This window comes from Sander vitreus, chromosome 11, assembly GCF_031162955.1.
Source record: "Sander vitreus isolate 19-12246 chromosome 11, sanVit1, whole genome shotgun sequence".
NCBI classification, from domain to species: Eukaryota; Metazoa; Chordata; class Actinopteri; order Perciformes; family Percidae; genus Sander; species Sander vitreus.
The window spans coordinates 28,059,957-28,082,049 of NC_135865.1; the positions used below are offsets into that span (position 1 = coordinate 28,059,957).

General features: G+C 40.4%; 1 protein-coding gene across 1 annotated transcript in view; it reads right to left on the reverse strand.

Annotated features, from left to right (window-relative positions):
• The window catches only part of kcnh3 (potassium voltage-gated channel, subfamily H (eag-related), member 3), a 172,207-nt gene that overhangs the window by 30,480 nt on the left and 119,634 nt on the right, over positions 1–22,093 (reverse strand). Inside the window, exons 4-7 of the mRNA XM_078262637.1 lie at positions 16,545–16,684; positions 13,106–13,364; positions 10,411–10,568; positions 5,440–5,641 (exon numbers count right to left, since the gene is read on the reverse strand). Coding sequence (XP_078118763.1) covers positions 5,440–5,641; positions 10,411–10,568; positions 13,106–13,364; positions 16,545–16,684 — 759 coding nt within the window. The remainder of the gene's footprint in view (positions 1–5,439; positions 5,642–10,410; positions 10,569–13,105; positions 13,365–16,544; positions 16,685–22,093) is intronic.

Consider the following 22,093-nt stretch of genomic DNA (forward strand, 5'->3'; position numbering starts at 1 on the left):
ACCTTGTACCGGTATTTATTTGTCTTCATACTGTTACTGTTGTGTTCCAGTTGGAGTGTGTGTAGAACTTGGATGTATTTGTGTCTTGTATGTGTTTTTTACTTGCTGCACACCGAATCGCCCTTCAGGGACACAAATAAAGTTGAAGTTGAAGTATATGAGTTTTCAATTCATGGGACTTCATAATTCTGCAAATATATTGTACTTTTTACTACACTTTATTTATTATTTATAGTTACTTTGATTTTACATACAAAAAATGTGAATAACTTTTTAAACTGATGCATTATTATAGATTAAAGGACCTGTATAACCACACAGAAGTCTTTGGTCATGATGCTGCATGATTAGACCTGCTAAGGTCTGAGAAAAAAAAATCTCTGTGAATTGGATGACCAAACACAACTAAAAATAATGTCACAAAACATTTTAAAACCTGCTCAGACCTGCTCAATCAGGCTACTGGACACACCATGACTTGATGTGTGAAAGACACAGAGGCTCCAAGTTCATTTTACAAATATAAAGACAGCCATTCAGCTTCAGAGGAAGAGGAAGGAATAAAGGGAAAAAGAAGATCGGGATGGACAATGGAAGGAGGGAGGAAGGAAGGATAAAGCAGAAAGTAGGCTGTGAAGAAGGCTACATTTTTGAAAAACAGTGTGAAAAACAGCGAGAGAGGGAATGTGAATAATAAAATATGGATGCAGCCAGTCATTGATCTCTGGCATCACACACTTCAGGCAAGCAGTGTTGACCTTGAGTATGAATGTGTGTGAATGTGTGTGTTTGTGTGTGCGTGTGTGTGAGAGTGAGAGAGACAGTTCTCAGACAATGAGACAAGCCTGCCAGCATAAATAAATGGCAATCAAACTGTGGGGAGTTTCCCAGTGAAGCAGCTAAACCAACAACATTAGAGGATTTAACACCTGAGTAGTTTCCTAATTACTGTGTCATTAGCCCAACTTAACCTCCCCCTTCCTGAGGAAATGTGGTCCTGACGGAGCCGTTATATTGCATGCATGTCTGTGCCTGGAGATCAGAATATATATAAATAAAAACTACAAAGAATTTCTTTCATCTTGTCAATGCATAAGGGAACGCAAAGAGCATTACTGATTTTAGTGTAGGAGCGCGCTATGATAAAGGGGGAGGATTTACTGTGTATTGTGACAGTTTTCATGATTTGACTGGATGTGAATTGAACTACAGTCAAGTGAACTCATCGTGCTCAGCCTCAATCTGGTCCCCATGGTGGCAGTTCATAACACAGGCAGTGTAAATATTTAAATAAACCAAATATTTAAATGAACCATCTGACTGCATGGATGTGTAGGTAAGTCAATAACACTTTATAATAAGGGTGCAAAACACACACTGAAGTATCACTGATTCCTGTTGCTCGCTAACTCTCTTCAGCTTAACTCGAAGAGCATGAGGCGTTTGAGTGACCTTAAATGGGGATGTTGGTTGATGGGATGTCCAATGAGAAGTGGGGGGCCTGTTTTTTGGCTAGAGGTAAAAGAACCGAATGCTGAAGGAAGGGCAGTTAATTTTCTGCAGAAAATGGCTCAGGGTCTTTCGACTGAATAAAGATTTATTATTGCAGCAACCGGTCTCCCTTAAGATTCTTTGATTGGACAAATCGGCCGAAGAAAATCTACAACACTAGAAGTCATCCACACTTTTATTACATCCCACTTAGAATATTGAAACTCGCTGACAGGGGCGTCGGACTGGGGGGGAAAAGGGGACTGAGTACCCAGGGCCCTCATGTGAGGAGGGCCCATAAAAAGATGCTAGAATGAATAGCTGTGGATGTGGGGAGGGGCCCATAGAAAATGCCTTTCTACAGGGCCCAGAATGTTGTGCTACGCCCCTGCTCTCTGTATTCCTGTCTTATTCAATACAGCCTCTTCAAACTTCAACTAGTTCAAAATGCTGCAGAAGTGTCCACATAACACCTGTTTTAGCAACTCTACACTAATTTCCTGTACTGTATGTTTTAGAATTGACTTTTAAATTTCAATTATTACCTTTAAATCACGTTTGGCCCCTTATGAGCCTGAATGCAGCCTGAGATCTGTGAGTAACTCCCAGGTTTAAAGCTAAATACCAGAGGAGACAGAGCCTTTGGAGTCACAACCTGTTGGAAGAGATTCTTCTTAAAATCTCTCTTCCAAATGCCCTTTGTCAGAATTGTTTTCTTTTGAATCGGTTCTTCATCCGTTTGGCGTATTTGTTTTTGTGTTTTAGTAATTCTTACCTTGCTTGTCATTACTACTGTATTCATTCTACGTTTATTGATTACTTATCTGGTCATTTTCTCCAGTTGTATGTCTTTGTAAAGCACTTTGTAACTGTAAAGTGTTTTGTGGACAGTAACACAAACAGTATCATTGATTCCTCGTCTCTGGTGGAAACTGTTCACAGTGTTTCAGTGGAGCCTCCCTGCCTCTGTCCAAGGTGCTGATTTCTCCTCTCCGTCTTGCAGCGTTGACTGGAGCTGTCCGTGGTGCTGAACTCCTCTTAGAGAAGTCAAAATAACTTATATTTGGGAGCCATTTTTAAAGATTTACATCTTCAGTAGGAACCTTGGGGGCCGGCTGTCAACGGGGAGGGAAGCTGGAAAGTTTTGGTCTTTTTATGGGGTTTGTTGACAATACAACTATATAATAAAACCAGATGCAGTTCCTCTAAGGGGTTCTGAATGTTGTTATTTTTCCTGATTGTATGCCCTTGTGGTGGTTTTCAAAATGAAGATATTAAATATTAAAGAGGTGTACTGTACATTTGCTTGACTGAAAGCTGTGGTAGTTGGTGCCTGCTTGCCTCTCTAAGGCCCACTAAAGCTGTTGTGGAAATTTGGATTTTCTGGCTATTAAAAGGTGGAGTTTGCAATTCTGGAGAAAGATTGTTGATATTCCAACTTTACACCCCTCCCGTCAGTGCTACTTTTTCTTTTTTACGGTCCCTCTCGCTCCCGCTGCCTTTCTCTTTATACACCCATGGCCTTTACCCTGTTCTATGCACCGGATTTATTTTCAGCTCACACACACAGAATGGACACTTAGCGTAACATGGGCAAACATTTTGCTTGGATTTGACTTCAGCTTTATCAACTTGGAAGATACGTGCCAAAACCACCCTTATGACAACATGTAAAATGTCTATGTTATGTCCATTTCTTTATCCTCTTTATCTGTCCTGCTCAGTAGACTATGGCTTGTGTGTGTGTGTGTGTGTGTGTGTGTGTGTGTGTGTGTGTGGTTGTGTGGTGACTACAGCCCCCATGGCTCCTCTGCCCATGAATTATTGATAGGCCTGCAGACAGAACTGAACCTCTCCCAAGTACTAGCCAATTGACTGAGCGACGGACAAACGGCGAAATCAGAGCTGAAATCAGACCTTAATTGTGAATCACAGTTGGTGTCACAGAAAGGTCAGACTGCAAACTGGTCTTTGTTGTCCCTTGGATTCCCCCTGTCTGTTGGAATCGTGAAGCGAGGGACCGCTGACATGAATTGACTTCACTGTTACTGTCTGTCGTTATGTGGTTTGCTGAAAGGACAATGATAGGTAGGCCAGTACAAATCAATGAGAGAGAGGGAGAGAGAGACAGAGAGTGAGAGAAAACGAGGGAGAATAGACAGAGAAGTAACAGGAGTATACATTGAGTCCATATCTTAGAAAACACGCTCATTTGCAGTTTATTATTTGACTGAAAATAAAATGAAAGGCACACAAAGACTCGTGTTGATCTTTGCTCCAGTTACAAACTGTCTGTCTGTGCGTGTTTACAAGTTTATCAGATTGTAGATGTATATGTCACCCGCAGGATTTGAGATTCTCCACGGAGAGACGCTTGTGGAATATCAACAAAGCTGCGTGTTATTAAAAGCATCGGTCGTGCTGAAAATGGAGACAAGTGGGGGCCGTCCTTCTGCATAAGTGCCTCTGCGCCTTTTGTTGTGGATACAAAATGACTGACATCATTGTGACGAGGTGTGTAAGTGTCATCTTAGCTCTGTCTTTCAAGCAAGAGGTCGGTGAAAGATTCAGATTCAGAAAACTTTATTGTCTGTCATGACAGAAAATCGTCCTAAACGTGGCCTCAACATACAGTGCAAAAACAAAACTCGGACAGTCAACATACAATAGCTTATACAAATAGTTTACACAGGATAAAAATAATACAATGTATGTGTGAAAAGTGACAGTGTTTGTGTGGGTGTGTGGGTCATTACTTTTTTTAAAGATGTTCATGGCAGTGGGAATAAAGGAGTGTTTGGGAGTGTATTTCTTGGCTAGAGGGACTTTATATCGGCAGCCTAATGGCAGTAACTGGAACGAATAATCCAGGGGGGTGAGTTGGATCTTTTGTGATGTGATTAGCTTTCCTTTTTACTGCTTGAGTGTGAAATACTGATAATGAAGTTTGGGTTTGGCCGGTTATTTGTATAAAGTGCAAATTTCTGGAAGAATCTGCCAATCTCATCGTACTAAACCACAAAGAGGGGCTGCAATTAGACAGGATCTCATTTAACTTGCACTTGGGAAGACAAAGCCTACAATATAATTGAGAAGAGTGATGGAGAACGCAATGTTAGATTTGCTCAATTTGCCCAAATGGAAATCTGGTGTCTGGTACTGGCAGGCTATTTACAGTCTGAGCACAATGACAATTAAATACTCGTACACTAAAAGCTCTCACCCCCGAGAAAATGGACCATAAAACTGCTTCAGAGAGGTTTTGTCCACCACTTCCACCCCACAGACACTACATTTACATTTATTATTTTATTTTGGCCTCAACAACATGGCAACCAGTGAACGTCATTAAGAGCTTCACTGATTGGGGTTGGTACTGTACGTCCGTGTAGAAGAAGTATTTATATCCTTTATTAATCTAAACCACCATGTTTTTGCTCTTTGTGAGGAAACCGGAGAGAATCCATGCAGACAGAGGGAGAACATGCAAACTCCACGGATGGGTTAAAACCCACAACTGTGAGGTGACGGGGGCTAACCACAACATGCCACCCCAAAAAAGTGGCAATACCAACAATAAGGGTTGCACGATGGCCCGGGGGAAGTTAAATGCCACTTCGGGCAAGTAAGTATAACAACCCATCATCCTATCATAATCATTTGATTTGAATGTGCTGTTGGCCAATCAAGAAATGAGTTGGTGTTTGATGCTTTCGACTTTTTTTTAACAATTTTTTTACACTTTTGATGCTTTCAACCTTTTTTCTTTTTTTTTACATTTTTGTTTACATTTTTGACGCTTTTTGATCTTTTTTTTTTTAAACGCTTTTTTGATGTATTTCTTTAGTAACGGACGTTCATTAATATAAAAAAGTTACCCACTAAAGATTTAAGTATCTATAACGTTTCTTTAGTAGCTTACAGTCTTGAGTAAAAGAGTGCACTGACCGATATCCCAGGAGCCGGGACTTTCGATCTCCTTGCGCCCGATGAAGTACCAGACGCAGGCCATCCAATGGGCCAGCAGGGCGAACATGGACATCAGCAGAGTGAGAACCACGGCGCTGTACTGGGAGTATCGCTCCAGCTTCTGCAGCAGCCGCAGCAACCGGAGCAGCCGGACCGTCTTTAACAGGTGGACTCCAAAGTACTGCACAGATAGATACATACCACATTGGTTCACACACACATACACACACACACACACACACACACACACACACACACACACACACACACACACACACACACACACACACACACACACACACAGTCTCAGCCTTCATGACAGGTAAAAACTTCTTTTTATGCACTGGTCAATCGCTGGCTATTTTGCTTCCATTCTATCAGAATAGTGGGGAAAAAAACAACCACAAAATACACATTAAGGTGTTCATTTTACTACTCTGTCTATTTGGGTATGAAGATTTATATAGGTATAGATAAGATGCTAAGGATTCGATTAGATAATATGTCTGTAAATCGTGGTTTCCCATGAAGAGGCGTGTCATTTGACAATACATCTTTTAAGGCAGTTTTCTCCAAAATAGTTTTGTTCTCAGCCAGAAATCTTCACTTCAGCAGCACTTAGGTCACGTGCACCACACTTTCCAGGTTTCTACTGAGGGGTTTGTATATATATTATTCATAGCCTGATTTATACATTTGCCAACACAACATTTTATTCTTAAAAACTAGCAAAAACACCTATTTTGAATGTTATCACTTCAATTCAATGGAGTCAGAAAGGGCCTGGTTTATAAAGTGAAAAAGCCCAAAGTCCAAAAACACTGTTCACAAACTGCTCCAAACAGCTCTATTGTAGTCCAGCCTTTACTTCAGAGACAAACGTGGTCACTTTGTAACACACGTTATAATGCTCGCCTAGCTGCTAGCATGGCACGCCCTCATACTCTGCTTCTGACTGGCTAGTAGTCCTTACCTAGCTACTGTCAGGGCACGCCCTCATACTCTGCTTCTGACTGGCTAGTAGTCCTTACCTAGCTACTGAGCATGTGCGACTCCCAACAAAGATGGAACAGAAGTGCGATGTCTCACTCTGTAGCTAAAACAGAGAGCTCAACACACAGGGTGAAAAGAGGAGCTGCAGCAATGTGCAGTACAACAAAAATATGGTGTTTTTTGAAAATTAAACCATGTAAACCTATTCTGATATAACCTCTAAATACAATTATGAACCTGAAAATGAGCATGATATGAGCAAGTGTTTTTTTATGAATAGGCATCTTTGCTGATAATATGTTAGATTCTTGTTAATGTACTGTATATTTTCAGACATGTTTTCATTTTTTGAAAAAAAAAAACAATAATTTGGTGCCCCCCTTGCAGTTACTCTAAGGACCCTCTAGGGGTCACGGACCCCCCGTTGTAGTATGTGCATGGAAGCAGGTGGAGATTTTTTTTATGGCTGTTGATAGTATTTTCTGACTTATGGATGGATAAAAAGAGAGTCTCCTTTGTAGAAACCCTTTGACTCTAATATGTCAAAAAAATGAAACGAGACTTTTGAACCTGATTTTATCCAATGTTCACATTTCTGTTCTGGAAATGTTAGCAAATGAACACATGTTTAATTAGATAATGTCTCATTTGCATACATACACATACAACACTTTTTGTTTAAGTAAGAAATGAACTGGGAAAGTTTCATGGAGATATCTATTAGTTAAAAGCTTTTACCCTATTCACCTGTGGTGTGTTGCCTTAAATATAAAGGAACCATTCTGCAAAAGTGCGATCATTTTGACACTTGAGGATCTAAATTACTGAGTATTCTTTATTACATTTCTTTCCTCATGTGCTATTATTAATTTGTTGGCGTAGTTGACCGTTTTATTCAAAACATAAATATTTAATTTGTTCTCATATAAAATGAAACATTTCTTGACTCCAAATTAAAATGTAAAACAGAATACTCATTTTGCATGCATGTGTAGCAATTTAGCCCACAGTTTGAATCGTCTTTACGGATTCTGAGTGTAGAAACACACATTAAATGAGACCTGCAGTGTGTGCACTGACATCAGACTGGTTCGGTGCCATTTGTTTGTCTGATGAACGTCACTTTGGATGAAATGTTAATCTGATATATTCACAAGGGAGCCAAAAACATTATTCATTCATTTTCTCTTCCCCCTAACTTGGCTCGTTGCCCTCGGTGTGTTAGTGTGGATAATAATGAATGTTGGAGAGTTTGCAGAGTGTCCACCAGAGATGTTCACAAGTAATTTTTTGGAAGTCCAAGTCGAGTCTCAAGTCTTTGAGCTCGAGTCCAAGTCAAGTCTCAAGTCTCTGGCCATCTGATCTGTCCCTAACACTGTATTGTTAAATCTTATGAACTCAAAGCATGTCCTGTAGCTACCATCCAGACAGTACAGTATCAAAATCAGTTGTAGGAGAAATGTATGGTGTCTACTGCAATGCAATCTGAAGAAACCCAAATTAAGAACTCTGTTTCAATTTCATAGCTGTATTTTTCAACATTTTGGTATGGGAAATTATTTTGCTTGCCACTAATTAAATCTGCATACAACTGACATATGTGTAGTGTTATGTGTGGGAAATAATATATACGTAATACTAAACGTTTCTATCATGTTCTTTTTTTTCTGAAATAAAATGTGGGCACTGCAGCCAAGAGTGGATGTGAACTTGTGACAGGAAAAATATCATGTATGCTTTAATGGAGCTAGCTTAATTTTGTTACATCCAGAACTTACATTGGGTCATACAGGGGGACAGGGGACATGCAGCTCATCATACGTTTCCCAGACGTACTGTATATGCGCCAAGAAAATAGAAATCCATGAATTCATTTAGATTTAAAAAGCAATAATTGCATGAAAACAGGCTGTTAACGAGTCTCGAAGCTCGAGTCAAGTCAAGTCTTTTGGGTCGAGTCGCAAGTCAAGTCTGAAGTCACTGTTTGTGTGACTTAAGTGCGGCTCGAGTCCGAGTCTCAGACTCGAGTCCCCATCTCTGGTGTCCACATTCAAGTGTTTTCCTTCCCTAGAAAACAAAATGTGAATTAGTTTAGTCTATTTTATTATAGAGATGGTCCCATACTATATTTTGTTTCCTGATACCGATTCCAATACCTGAACTTGCGTATCGGCTGATACCGTGTACCAATCTGATACCAGTGTGTCATATATTTTATTATGTTTTAACAACTGTATACTACTATCTCTGTACGCATGTGATATGATTTCTATCATTGTTGTTCGGTCTGGCTCAGGTTAAACTCTTTGTGAAACATGAACAAAGACTAAAAAAAAAAGAATGCCATAGAACTTTCTTTTATTATCCAGTTTGGAGTCAGTCAGTATGGATAAAGAACATAAATAAATATAAAAGTAGATTTTCTTCTGGGCTATATTACGTGGTTCCGGATTGGTGCATAAACTCCAGTACTTTCCAATACTGATACTAGCACTTTAGCAGCATTGGAGGCTTTTGCGATACTGGTATCGGTAAATCTTTAGTTTATTATAAGGATTCTCATTAGCTGAAGCCTAGATGACCAGCTAGTCTTCCTGGGGTATGTGGTGGAATTTCCAGAAACACCATGGTGTGGTATGATGAGACAAAGGGAACGCTTAGACAACATCAGGTTATTCATAGGTCACAGGTCAGGGGACGAGAAGATTCATCCAGTCTCTTATAACCAAACCTGTTCATGTCTAAATATGTATGTCTCTAGAGATTCAGGGAATCTAGGCAGCTGCATGATAAAGGAATATTTTGTTTCAGGACTGTCTACTTTTGGAGGTCAGAGGGCCTGCCACACTTAGCATACTTCCAGAGAGAGAGAGATAGGCTGAACTAGGCTTTAGCATCTGATACTTCCAGAGAGAGAGAGAGAGAGAGAGAGAGAGAGCTAGGCTGAACTAAGCTTTAGCATCTGTGTTTAGGCGCCTGCAATATCTTAGTTTACCTTAAAGGGTCAGGTAGTCCATATCCTTGACGTTACACTTCCGGGATTGCTCCGGTGCTGCAGGAAATTCCGCCGGATGCATGTATTTTCCATTTCCTGCCGCTTTCTTTGTGTTGGAACTTTAAACTCCATTTGGTGGATTTCTAAGGACTATGGTTAACTGCTCCTCAGATCTCTGCAGGGTAAATCCAGACAGCTAGCTAGACTATCTGTCCAATCTGAGTTTTCACTCGCACGACTATTTTGCAGCGGCTCCGTGCGGAGCTTAGCACCGCCCAAGATGATTGTGATTGGTTTAAAGAAATGTCATTAAACCAGAGCATGTTTTCCTCCCATCCCTGAATGCTATGTGGAGTAGCCAGACCCTCCTTCAGTGTGCTCTGGAGGAGGGTCTGGCAAAGCGGGACTAAGCTAAATGTAACGCCTCCAGCATGAGTGTAAATACTTCAGGAGGACAGGAACTTCAGAGAGTTGGGACGGCACTGCACAATAACACATGGTGGTTAAACTGCACTGCCTGCTTAATTGTCTCCTCCATTGAGTGTTCATTAAATGCTCCTGTGTAAGTCATCAAGGTCTCCCGAACCTTCTTCACGTATGTGAAATGAGTTGTGCTGCTCCTGAGTTTTTACTTAACAGGGTCCAAAACAACATTAAATCAGACAATATTAAAACATTTCATGACACATACAGGAAAATAAAATGAACATAATATCTAAGTATAAAAAAACAAAAACAAGTAAACAACCCGGAAAACCAAGAAAAAAAATATCTAGAAAACAAAATTACATTAAATTACATTACATAGCTAACATCTAGGTAGCTCACAAAGACAAAACAGGAGAACAAATATATCTTACAACAACAAAAAAATAAGATATAAAAACCTCAAGAAGAAAAAAAATTAAGTAATAAAATGAAGAAGCCCGATTTGTTAATGTAAACAGAGAGAGGAGACTCACCACGCTGACGTTGAAAGCGTAGAGCAGGTCAAAGGGCAGGGCGGCAATGAGATCGACAAAGAGCCACGTGGTGACGTAGTGGACGCAGATGGAGCGGGCGTCGTACACCACCTGACCCGACGTGCTCACAAAAGTAGTTCGGAAGTTCAGCAGAATGTCTGCAGAGGAGGACAACAACAGCAGAAGATGACGGCTGGAAGTACCAAGAGGAGAAACACAGGCGTCATCGGCAAACAGTTACATGATGATTAGGAAAACATGGTGATTCACATGTTCAATGACAACACATAAAGGAGATGCCGGGAATACATAAACTGACATTAACAAATCTAAACTGAAAGACTGTATTAGTACTAAGCTCCACACAACTCTCTCTGTATTTCTCATGTTCAGAAGATTGGTGGCGTCCGGTGATTTTCCCACGCAGAAGCTCGACCGAAGATAATGACCTCTTCTGAAGAGTCCGTCATGTTTTTTAATCCTCCGTGTCCTCCTTGGCTACTAGCAACTGTGTGGAGGATGGGTGGGGGCGGTGCGCGATCATGGAAGGCTTCCGTCATGTGGACTAGCCAACAGTTTTGTTGTCATTACTTAGAATTCATCATGGGGGCGGCAGAAACTACGCTTTAAACTAAAAGGTGACAGAGCCTTTGCTGCTGCTGCTCCATGACTGTGGAACCAGCTGCCTTTAAATATCAGATGAGCTCCCTCCATTTCTGTATTTAAATCTAGGCTAAAGACACATTTTTACTCTCTGGCCTTTTTAACACACTAATCGCTCATTCTGTCATGTCTATAATTATGTATTTCTAAATGGCTGCTTGTTGTTGATGCTTTTCTGTATGTGTGTTTTGTTTCTACTTTTTTATTTGAACATTTCAATGCTTTTATCAGCACCTTAGTGCTTCTTTGTGCAGCACTTTGGTGAACTTAAGCTGTTTAAATGTGCTCTAGAAATAAACTTTACTTACTTCATTTACTTACATTAATGACATCTTTACATGAAAACCAAAGTCATAATTCTCCCTTTTTGCACGCACAAGAAGAAGATTTTTTCCTCTTCTATTCTTTTTTTTTTAAGAAGCTGTAAATGACCTATAAGCAGGGACTGTTAAAAACTCTTACAGTTGGTGCATTTAAAGACACTGACTTCTAATACATAAAAGTTAAAAAGTAGCTGCATCCATTTAAAATTTCAGAAACAACCAAGCTTTGAACATGAAAGCTTGGTTGTCTTCTAGGACTGGTTTTCCTCACCACACTGCTCATAAATGCAAAGTTTTTCTTCAACAGATAAACCATGAATCTTCCTCCTTGATTGCTCCCATTTGGATTAAATAAAAGTCTCATTCATCATTATCCTGGCATTAATGGAAACCAAGGTTGGTCGGAAAGCAGCGATGTAAGATGCAATAAATGCAATGGCTAAAACATGACAAACCACCAGCATGGCTCTTAGGTTAGGTCTTAGTTTTTTAGAATGTAGTTAATTCATGAAAAGCAGCATATGAACAGAAATGAACAAATCATGAATAGTTCTCTGAGCGAGCGTATTGATAAAGAGGCTGGCCCATTAGTTCTAACAAACAGGATATCGTTTAACTGCGGGTGGCTCGTATAATTTCATTGCAGAATGTTGATGGAGGGTGTCCACTATTTTCCATCATGGCAAATTGTCCTTTGAAGAGCACTCATACACTCTCCTACAGATAGATGGACAACAGTGGGGACAAAGAGGCCTGTTGTTTTCTGGGAAATGAGTTAGCAATGAGACGTAATGGTCTATTGTGAATGGCTCATATCCTTCGACTGCTGTGTGTGCACCATTAAAAACTTAAACTAAACTTTTATCATGACTGATGAGCCTCTTAGAGACGGGCTGTTTTATTGACTTCCCATCAGGGGCGGTTAATACATCAATGAACAAATAGCCAATCTTCACAATCATTAAGTCCTGTTAATTACTGAAACTAACTATGGTGTTTGATAAAAGACAGCACTTATCAAACAACTAGTGTTAACGTCAGCGGCGCTCAGGTGTGTGCCCTCTATGAGTATGTTAGTCATGATTTGTGAAAGAAATGAATTTGGCTCTACACTTAAACTATCCACATACTGACCACAAACAGACACAAAATAACTATAAAAAGGAGCAAAACAACCACAAAGAGACACAAAATGTCTACATGGAGACACAAAACAACCACAAAGAGACACAAAACGACCACAAAGAGATGCAACATGACCATGAAGAGACACAAAACGATCACGAAGAGACACAAAATGACCACGAAGAGATGCAAATGGCCACAAAAAGACACAAAAATACAACAAAGAGACTTAAAACAAACACAAAGAGACAAAAATCTAAAGACAGAGAGATACAAACTACTACTACAAAGAGACACAAAACAAAGACAATGAGACACAAAACAAAGACAATGAGACACAAAACAAAGACAATAAGACACAAAAAGACAATGAGACACAAAACAAAGACAAAGATACACAACACAATTACAAGACGCAACACAATTACAAAGAGACACAAAAGCAAAAAAAGAGACGAAAGCATCACAGAGTCTTTCTCCTATGTAGGAAAGAGGTTGTGTCCATGGTTGTGGCAGACATGTTAGTGGAAAGACTACCTTGCGGAGTGAATGTTGTTACCAAACACAGCAGTATGTTCTCTCACCCAAAATAAACAGGATCTCTACGAGGATGTCGCTGACGCTGGGCGGGCTCCGCGGGGCAGTGCTGCTTCCTTCATCCCACCCCCCCACCACGGTGAAACACACGTTATAGGGCACGGTGACTGCCACGTAGAACGTCGCCAGCAGAATTAACCAATCCCAGCCGGCCTTGAAGGTTCCATAGTGGAGCAAGATGAAGCGAGATTTCTGGATGGCTGCTACCTTGTACTCTGGGATCGGAGGCTTGTCTCCGAACATGTTCTGGATTAGACACAGAGGGGGGAGAGAGAGAGAGGTTAACACCACTTTGTACATTCGTTTTTTTTTTTTTTACACCTGCACACAATAACATGTTGTTTACGGATCGACCGAAACTGGTTTTCCAAGGCCGATATCGATACCGATTATTAGTAGTTAATAAAACCGATAACCAATATTTGGAACGATATGCATTTACAGTGAAAATGAAATTCTTTAAAGTGCTCATATATATATATATCTTTTTTGTCCACCCTAAAGGGACTTATCATCTCCAACAGAAAATACTGCTCCAAACAGCTCTATTGTAGTCCAGCCTTTACTTCCATGACGAACCTGTGTCACTTTGGAACACACGTTATAATGCTTGCCTAGCTGCTAGCATGGCACGCCCTCATACTCTGCTTCTGACTGGCTAGTAGTCCTTACCTAGGTACTGTCAGGGCACGCCCTCATACTCTGCTTCTGACTGGCTAGTAGTCCTTACCTAGGTACTGTCAGGGCACGCCCTCATACTCTGCTTCTGACTGGCTAGTAGTCCTTACCTAGGTACTGTCAGGGCACGCCCTCATACTCTGCTTCTGACTGGCTAGTAGTCCTTACCTAGCTACTGTCAGGGCACGCCCTCATACTCTGCTTCTGACTGGCTAGTAGTCCTTACCTAGCTACTGTCAGGGCACGCCCTCATACTCTGCTTCTGACTGGCTAGTAGTCCTTACCTAGCTACTGTCAGGGCACGCCCTCATACTCTGCTTCTGACTGGCTAGTAGTCCTTACCTAGGTACTGCACATGTGTGATGCCTCACTCTGTAGCTAAAACAGAGAGCTCAACACACAGGGTGAAAAGAGGAGCTGCAGCAATGAGCAGTACAACAAATATATGGTGTTTTTTGAAAATTAAACCATGTAAACCTATTCTGATATAACCTCTAAATACAATTATGAACCTGAAAATGAGCATAAAAGGAGCATTTTAAGTCACAATTAAGATTTGGGAATGTGACAAAATCCAACACAAAACTTTGTTTAAATGCTTTAAGCAATTATTTAATAAATGAGAAACTTTCAACATAACACCCAGTAACAGAGAGTCAGATAGTGTTGTGGACGGGACATTAAGTCAGACTCAGTGGTGAGTGAAACTGAAGCAGAGGGACAGATACAGAGCTGTAGCTGAGCCAAAGTAGAGCACTTTTTAAGTCTTTAACTTTATCTGTTATCAGGCAAATAAAACGCTGATACAGATCATCTGCAAACTGCCGAAAAACTGCCCGATAATCGTCCAGGGCTGATAATCAGTCAATCCCTAATGTTGTTATGCACACACTCACTAAACCTCTTCAAGCTCATGCTGTCCAGACACAAGTTATGAAATCAAGAGTCTCCAACAATGCCAAGGACTCTTCTGCATGTCAGGTGGAATATACAATATAATATTCTCAGGGCATTTACAGGTAAAGTTTTCCATTTCAACAGTGCAGCCATTAAAACTGCACTTCACTCATTGTAAGTGTGTAACATTGCAGAGTTTTGATTCAGTGTTGGAAAAAGCAGAAATTGCATGCTGTTAAATAAGTTTTTTCATGACATTAGGGGAGACATTGAATGAGAAAATTGGGTTTCTAAATGGATAATTAGCTCACATGTACACTATTTTCACTGAGAGATATCTGTAGGTATTTTTTATTCTTTTTAATCATAAAGTTGTTACTGGCTTACTGTAAACAGGGTCTTGTTGCAATGACCACCTCAAAAAAAGATTAACGTAAATAGAATTTGAGGACAGAAATAGGGAGGAAACACAAACGAGCTGCTCATTAATTGCAAAGTGTTTATGCAACAAACCATATCTTTAAAATGAATTTCACCTTGGATATTTAATATACAAAATCAATGTTTAAGCAAATAAAAACAAGAATAATTATACCTAAAAATACATTATCCCTCAATATGTGTGAGTCACACTTGCAGGAGTTGAACTGCACAGGTATGCAAGTTCGTTTTATCACCGACATTAGTGAAAAAACCAATTAAACAAACTTCTTTTTATTGTAAAGTAGTACATAACTTTGTATTCCATCAGGATTAGAAAAGAGCCTTTGATGAATCTGGAAATGCCTTCAAACAGATTGTGTGTTGCTGAACAACCTGTCCTATATTTGTGCTTACCTGTGAGACTTGGATGTAATCATCTGTGCAAACGTTTTAAAAATAATAATAATGATTACATGAGAGGAACTGTGGGGCTAGTTTGGCGTGCAATGCACCTTCGGTCAACCAAACTAGGGCTGCAACTAATGATTATTTTCATTGTTGATTAATCTATGAGGTGTTTGATCTATAAAATGTCAGAAAATTGTGAAAAATGTTGATCAGAGTTTCCCAAAAAGCCCAAGATGACGTCCTCAAATGTTTTGTTTTGTCCACAACTCAAAGATATTCAGTTTTACTGTCACAGAGGAGAGAAGAAACTAGACAATATTCACATTTAACAAGCTGGAATCAGAGAATTTAAAACTTTTTCATAAAAAAATGACTCAAACCGATTATCAAAATAGTTGGCAGCTCATTTAATAGTTGACAACTAATCGATTCATCTTTGCAGCTCTAAACTAGGGCTGGGCGATATCAATATTGCAACGATATTGTAGGGTGTTTTAAGCCCCCAACATCTCTAGGATTAGGCAATGGTTAGGGTTATGGTTAGGGTTAAGGTTAGGGTTAGGTGCCTTGAAGTCAACTTTCGCAGTGCTGCCTTGAAGGAGACGTTGGGGGCCTAAAACACCATCGAGCGGGTTGACTATTGGTGCTTTCACAAAATATTTACATGAGATTTGTGATAAATAATCATGAGTAATGTGAATATAATGACTATGGGTAAAGGCAAATAACAGAACAGCTAGAACAGTCTGGAAAGTCCAGAGAATGACATCACTTGACTATAATGCAGCCTTTAAAACCAGGAAAAGACAACACTTGTGTCATATTACGATATTACGGTATCTAAAATCTAAGACGATCTCTAGCCTCATATATTGATATTGATTTATATTGATATATTGCCCAGTCCTACTCTAAACCAAACACCTTATAAATATAATGAACATGGGTAGGTAGTGAGCACAGAGTTATTCCTGTCTTTCAGGGAAGTAGATGAAACCCTTTTGTACAGATACAACTCACATTGTTGATCTTGAGTTTGCTCTTGTCTTGTTTCTGCAGGTGTCCTGACAGGTGATAGAGAACTGCTCTGCTGCGGCGCCGGTTGGCGTTGAAGCCTGGAGGGCGAGTTACCTGATGCACCTCCAGACCCGTCTCCTCATCTGTGAAGGAGATGGGAACATGCTGAGCCACAATCCAATCCACAACACACAATGAGAATTTAAACCAAGCTGTGTTGACTGAAATGCTCTGAACCCAAAAGTCAGAGGCAGTGAAAACATTATCTGTAATATATCAACAGGAAATGGGAGAAAGAACTCAATGTAGAAATGTCAGCCTTAGATTGGCATGATACCTGGAGGACACAAATTCACAAATATGGAGGGAATTTTCATGGAAGATTTGTTTCTTTATTTTTCAAAAAATGAAAAGCAAGCAGCTGTGCAGTGATCAGAAATATTGGCGAGAGTGCGGGTTTTTGATGTAGACAATTCTCATGTTTTTTTAGGAACAAACAATAATTGTATATTGGGAAATGGTAAGTACGGAGCTACAACAAATCCTAAGATATGAGGTTCCTAAAAGTTCATTGGTGCTTTATCTATGTAAATTCTCTGAAGAATATATTATTGCTAGTGATAGCTATTTGATCAAAGTACTGCTAGTAGCTAGCGAGAAAGCTCGGAACTGTGGTGAGGAATCACCATTAACGGCGAACCAATGGCTAACAATTGTGGAAGAAATCCTTGTAATGGAAAGACTGACACATAAACTGAGACTACAAGAAGCACAAAAGGACAGAAAATTGAAAAGAAATTGACTCGAGTAAGTAGAGTAAAGTAAAGTACTGGCAGCTCATTTTCCGGACTTTGCTCCTTAATTACAAAACGGCAGTTTTGTGAGTACCTACAGTTAAAATACAGAACATATTTTCTGTCAGGCCATTATACAATTATCTCATACAAAGCAGCTCAGTTGGTAAAAAAGAAAAAAAAAACGCTGTAAGAAGTGTCAAAGGTCAAAAAAAGCAACAAAAACATTGGAGAAAAACACCCAAAATGTCGAAATAATCTCCCAAACCCAACCGCCGTGACCGACAAATGTTGTCGGCAAATTATGCAATTTGAAAAGTAAAAAACAAAATTACAACTGTGAATCCCGTTCTACGAAAGCTAGATATCCGTTACCTTCCTCTTTCTTTGTGTTGGCGTTCTAACCTCCGGTGGATTTGTGAGGACTATAACTGCTCCTCAGATCTCTGCAGGGTAAATCCAGACAGCTAGCTAGACTATCTGTCCAATCTGAGTTTTCTGTTGCACGACTAAAACAACTTTTGAACGTACACAAGTTCCACCAAAACAAGTTTTTGCAGAAGCACCGTGGCTCCGTCCGGCGCTTAGCGCCGCCCATGGCTATTGTGATTGGTTTACAGAAATGCTGATAAACCAAAGCACGTTTTTCTCCCATCCAGGAATGCTGTGTGGACTAGCCAGACCCTCCTCCGCAGCGCTGTTGAGGAAAGTCTGGCAATGCGAGACTTATACATAAGTAGCACAATGACAGGAAAGATGACTATTTTGGTCATTGGTTCCATAAACTTTCTGTAATAAAATATCTAAAATCAAATTATTATCAAATGGGCGTACGTGTCTATATTGTGTCAGTTTAGGGGTCCTTGATGTGAAAATGTTTGGGAACCACTGGTTTACACCACCAAATAGTGTGTGCTGTTTTCCTCACATGATCTGTGACTGCGCCCCGCGCCTCTCTATGGCGGCTTTTCACCCCACTTTGCAGTTTGGCCATTCAGCTATAAACACGTTTGCCTTCAGACATCGCTGGACGATACTTTAAAGTGCTCATATTATGCTCATTTTCAGGTTCATAATTGTATTTAGAGGTTATATCAGAATAGGTTTACATGGTTTAATTTAAAAAAAAAAACACCATATTTTTGTTGTACTGCACATTGCTGCAGCTCCTCTTTTCACCCTGCGTGTTGATCTCTCTGTTTTAGCTACAGAGTGAGACATCTCACTTCTGTTCCATCTTTGGAATAGAAGGTAAGGACTACTAGGTAAGGACTACTAGGTAAGGACTACTAGCCAGTCAGAAGCAGAGTATGAGGGCGTGCCCTGACAGTACCTAGGTAAGGACTACTAGCCAGTCAGAAGCAGAGTATGAGGGCATGCCCTGACAGTACCTAGGTAAGGACTACTAGCCAGTCAGAAGCAGAGTATGAGGGCGTGCCCTGACAGTACCTAGGTAAGGACTACTAGCCAGTCAGAAGCAGAGTATGAGGGCGTGCCCTGACAGTACCTAGGTAAGGACTACTAGCCAGTCAGAAGCAGAGTATGAGGGCGTGCCCTGACAGTACCTAGGTAAGGACTACTAGCCAGTCAGAAGCAGAGTATGAGGGCGTGCCCTGACAGTACCTAGGTAAGGACTACTAGCCAGTCAGAAGCAGAGTATGAGGGCGTGCCATGCTAGCAGCTAGGTGAGCATTATAACGTGTGTTCCAAAGTGACCACGTTTGTCTCTGAAGTAAAGGCTGGACTACAATAGAGCTGTTTGGAGCAGTTTGTGAACAGTGTTTTCTGTTGGAGATGGTAAGTCCCTTTGGGGTGGACTTTGGGCTTTTTCACTTTGTAAACCTATAACATGCACGAAAAAGATATATAACACAATAAAGGAAAGGGAAAAAGCCAAAAAGCATAATATGAGCATGTTATCACACTAAAAGGAATAGTTAGACATTTTGGGAAAATTTGCTTCTTAATAGGGTTGCAACTACCGATTATTTTCATACGTAGTCGATTAATCTGCCTTATTTTCTTGATTAATGGATTAGTTGTTTGGTCTATAAAATGTCAGCAAAAAGTGAAAAACAATGTGGATCAGTGTTTCCCAAAGCCTGAGATGTCGTCCTCAAATGTCTTGTTTTATCCACAACTCAAAGATATTCAGTTTACTGTCACAGAGGAGAGAAACTAGAAGATATTCACATTTAAGAAGCTGGAATTATACTTTTAGATATTTTAGATAGAGTTTTCAGAATATACAGTATGTTCTCTGTTTGCTAGTGGGGGAAATGGGCTGGTTATACATTCTAAATGATTAATAGTCAATTAACACAGTGTGCATGTGTGTGAGAGCTAGTGTTAGTGCATATCAGTGTCTTTTTAAAAGGCACTTTTTTGAGTGTTTATGGGCACAATTATGTCTCTCTTTCTTTGATTTTTTTTTCAATCGTAAATGTGTTTACATGTCTTTTTCTTTCCTTTCTCGCCTCCCCTTCCATCTCACAAACTGATTTTGCGCTTTGCAAAAATCACATCACGCTGCTCTAAGTGCCAAAAGTGAACCGTTAATCCAGTCAGCAGACTCCCACTAAGGAGCAGAAAGCAGGTAAATGGGATTGTTTGTGTCAACTCAACACATCCTAAATGTCAGTCTTTACTTTCCCCTCGTTTTCTACTTGTTTGTCACTTATTCCCTCTTTCATTTTCGTTCTCACATCCAGAGGTGGTTAATTTAGCAGAAACTTGAAAAAAAAATTGTTAGTGGGTATAGTCTTTTGTCAGTGATGAATCAGAAATGGAAGCCATTTAAGCCTTTGGTCTCTCTCTCTCCTTGCCTTTCCGTCTATTTTGTTGTTTGTCTTTGTCCCCTGTGCTGTGTGCTGCATTCCAAATCTGGAAGCTTGAATTTGAAATGTAATAACTCATGCAGTGTGTAAAACACAGCCGAGTATATGAAGGCAGGCTTCAAACATTTCAGTGGTAAGCCAATGAGATATACAGCCAAATGAGGGAGCTTGTGCATGTGGGGAGAAAATCGGAAAAGTGATTTCAAGCAGGTGCTCTTTCCTCCCATGAAGCAGTACAGACAGCAGCTCTGAAAGCCAATCTAAAAAAAACTAAAACTAAAACGAGTCTTTTGATTACTCTGCTTGCCCGATCGTCTCTCTACAGGGTCGCTATTCAACTCTCAGACTCTTTGGAGTGAACTCATCTGGCAACAGGACGTTTAAAAGTAAGATTTGAATGTCTGTAATAACTGTGTATTCAATGTTTGCAGAATAAAGTCTGCAGGATTACAAAAATATTGAATACAGAGGGTTTTCAACACAGTGATTCCCTTAACAGTCAACACACACCTCTTAAGTCTGCTCTTTTAGCTTTGCATGCTGGGATTTCTCAATCAAGAGTACAAAACAACAAACAGCTCGAAACCCGCCGAGCCACTCAGGAACTGGTGGAGAGTCAGTCGATAATGTGTGCTCCAAGAAAAATACAACCAGGTACCCAACACATCTGCCACTATGATGTTTTTATTGGTCGGACGTTATGTCAGGTAGGTGGACCGACTTTTAGGCCACAGGCCAAAAAACAACAACCTTTTATTCAGGTCCTAACAAGTCTATATCCACGACGTTCCACCTTGCTCCGTCGGATGTCATTGTGTTAATTACTGTATGGATTAGTCTTGCATTGCCAGACATTCCTCCACAGCGCTGCGGAGGAGGGTCTGGCTAGTCCACACAGCATTCTGGGATGGGATAAAAACGTGCTCTGGTTTATTGAGATTTCTTTAAACCAATCACAATCGTCATGGGTGGCAGTAAGCTCTGGGAAAAGCCAGGGAAATTCCGTCGGAAGTCCCTCTTTATGGCCGGATGTCCGCTACCTTGCACGTTCTTTGTGTTGGAACTTTACAATTCTGGTGGATTTCTGAGGACTATGGTTAACTGCTCCTCAGATCTCTGCAGGGTAAATCCAGACAGCTAGCTAGACTATCTGTCCAATCTGAGTTTTCTGTTGCACGACTAAAACTACTTTTGAACGTACACATGTTCCACCAAAACAACCCGAGGCTATTTTGAAGCAGCACCGTGGCTCCGTCCGGCGCTTAGCCGGCGCCCAAGACGATTGTGATTGGTTTAAAGAAATGCCAATAAACCAGAGCACGTTTCTCTCCCATCCTGGAATGCTCTGTGGACTAGCCAGACCCTCTGTGCTGTTGAGGAAGGTCTGGCAATGCGAGAGTAGTCAGGTCCTAACTGAAAGGACTTCCCTGACTTGGGGCTCTTTTCATAAATCCTACAGGTGCAGTATCCTGGCAAAATGTATTTAATATTATAGTTAAAAAATTACAGACTTAGATGAAGACCTCCAAATTAAAAGACAAAATACCATCTGTGCTCGCTAGAACGACACATACTGTGGAAGCATTTCCTGATCTTGCCAATCACTTCTACAGTGCGTGATTGGCAAGACGACATTTTTCTGGGCCTGTCAGAAACACAAAAACAACTTGGTTAAGTTTAAGGTAAGCTCATGGTTTGGGTTAAAAATTAAAAGGTCCCATATGGTGAAAATGTTTTTTTTATGGGATTTTGTGTGTCATCGGGGATGTAAAGTTAAAGCTGTGAAAATGTGAAATCCACCCCCCCACAAAACTAGACCCTCTCCCGGCTAAAGGGGCCAGTTAGAATTTGATGTATTTGCCACGTAGAAACTGGGTAACCAATGGTTGTCAGTTTGGGTTAGGGTAACCCTAACTCTCTG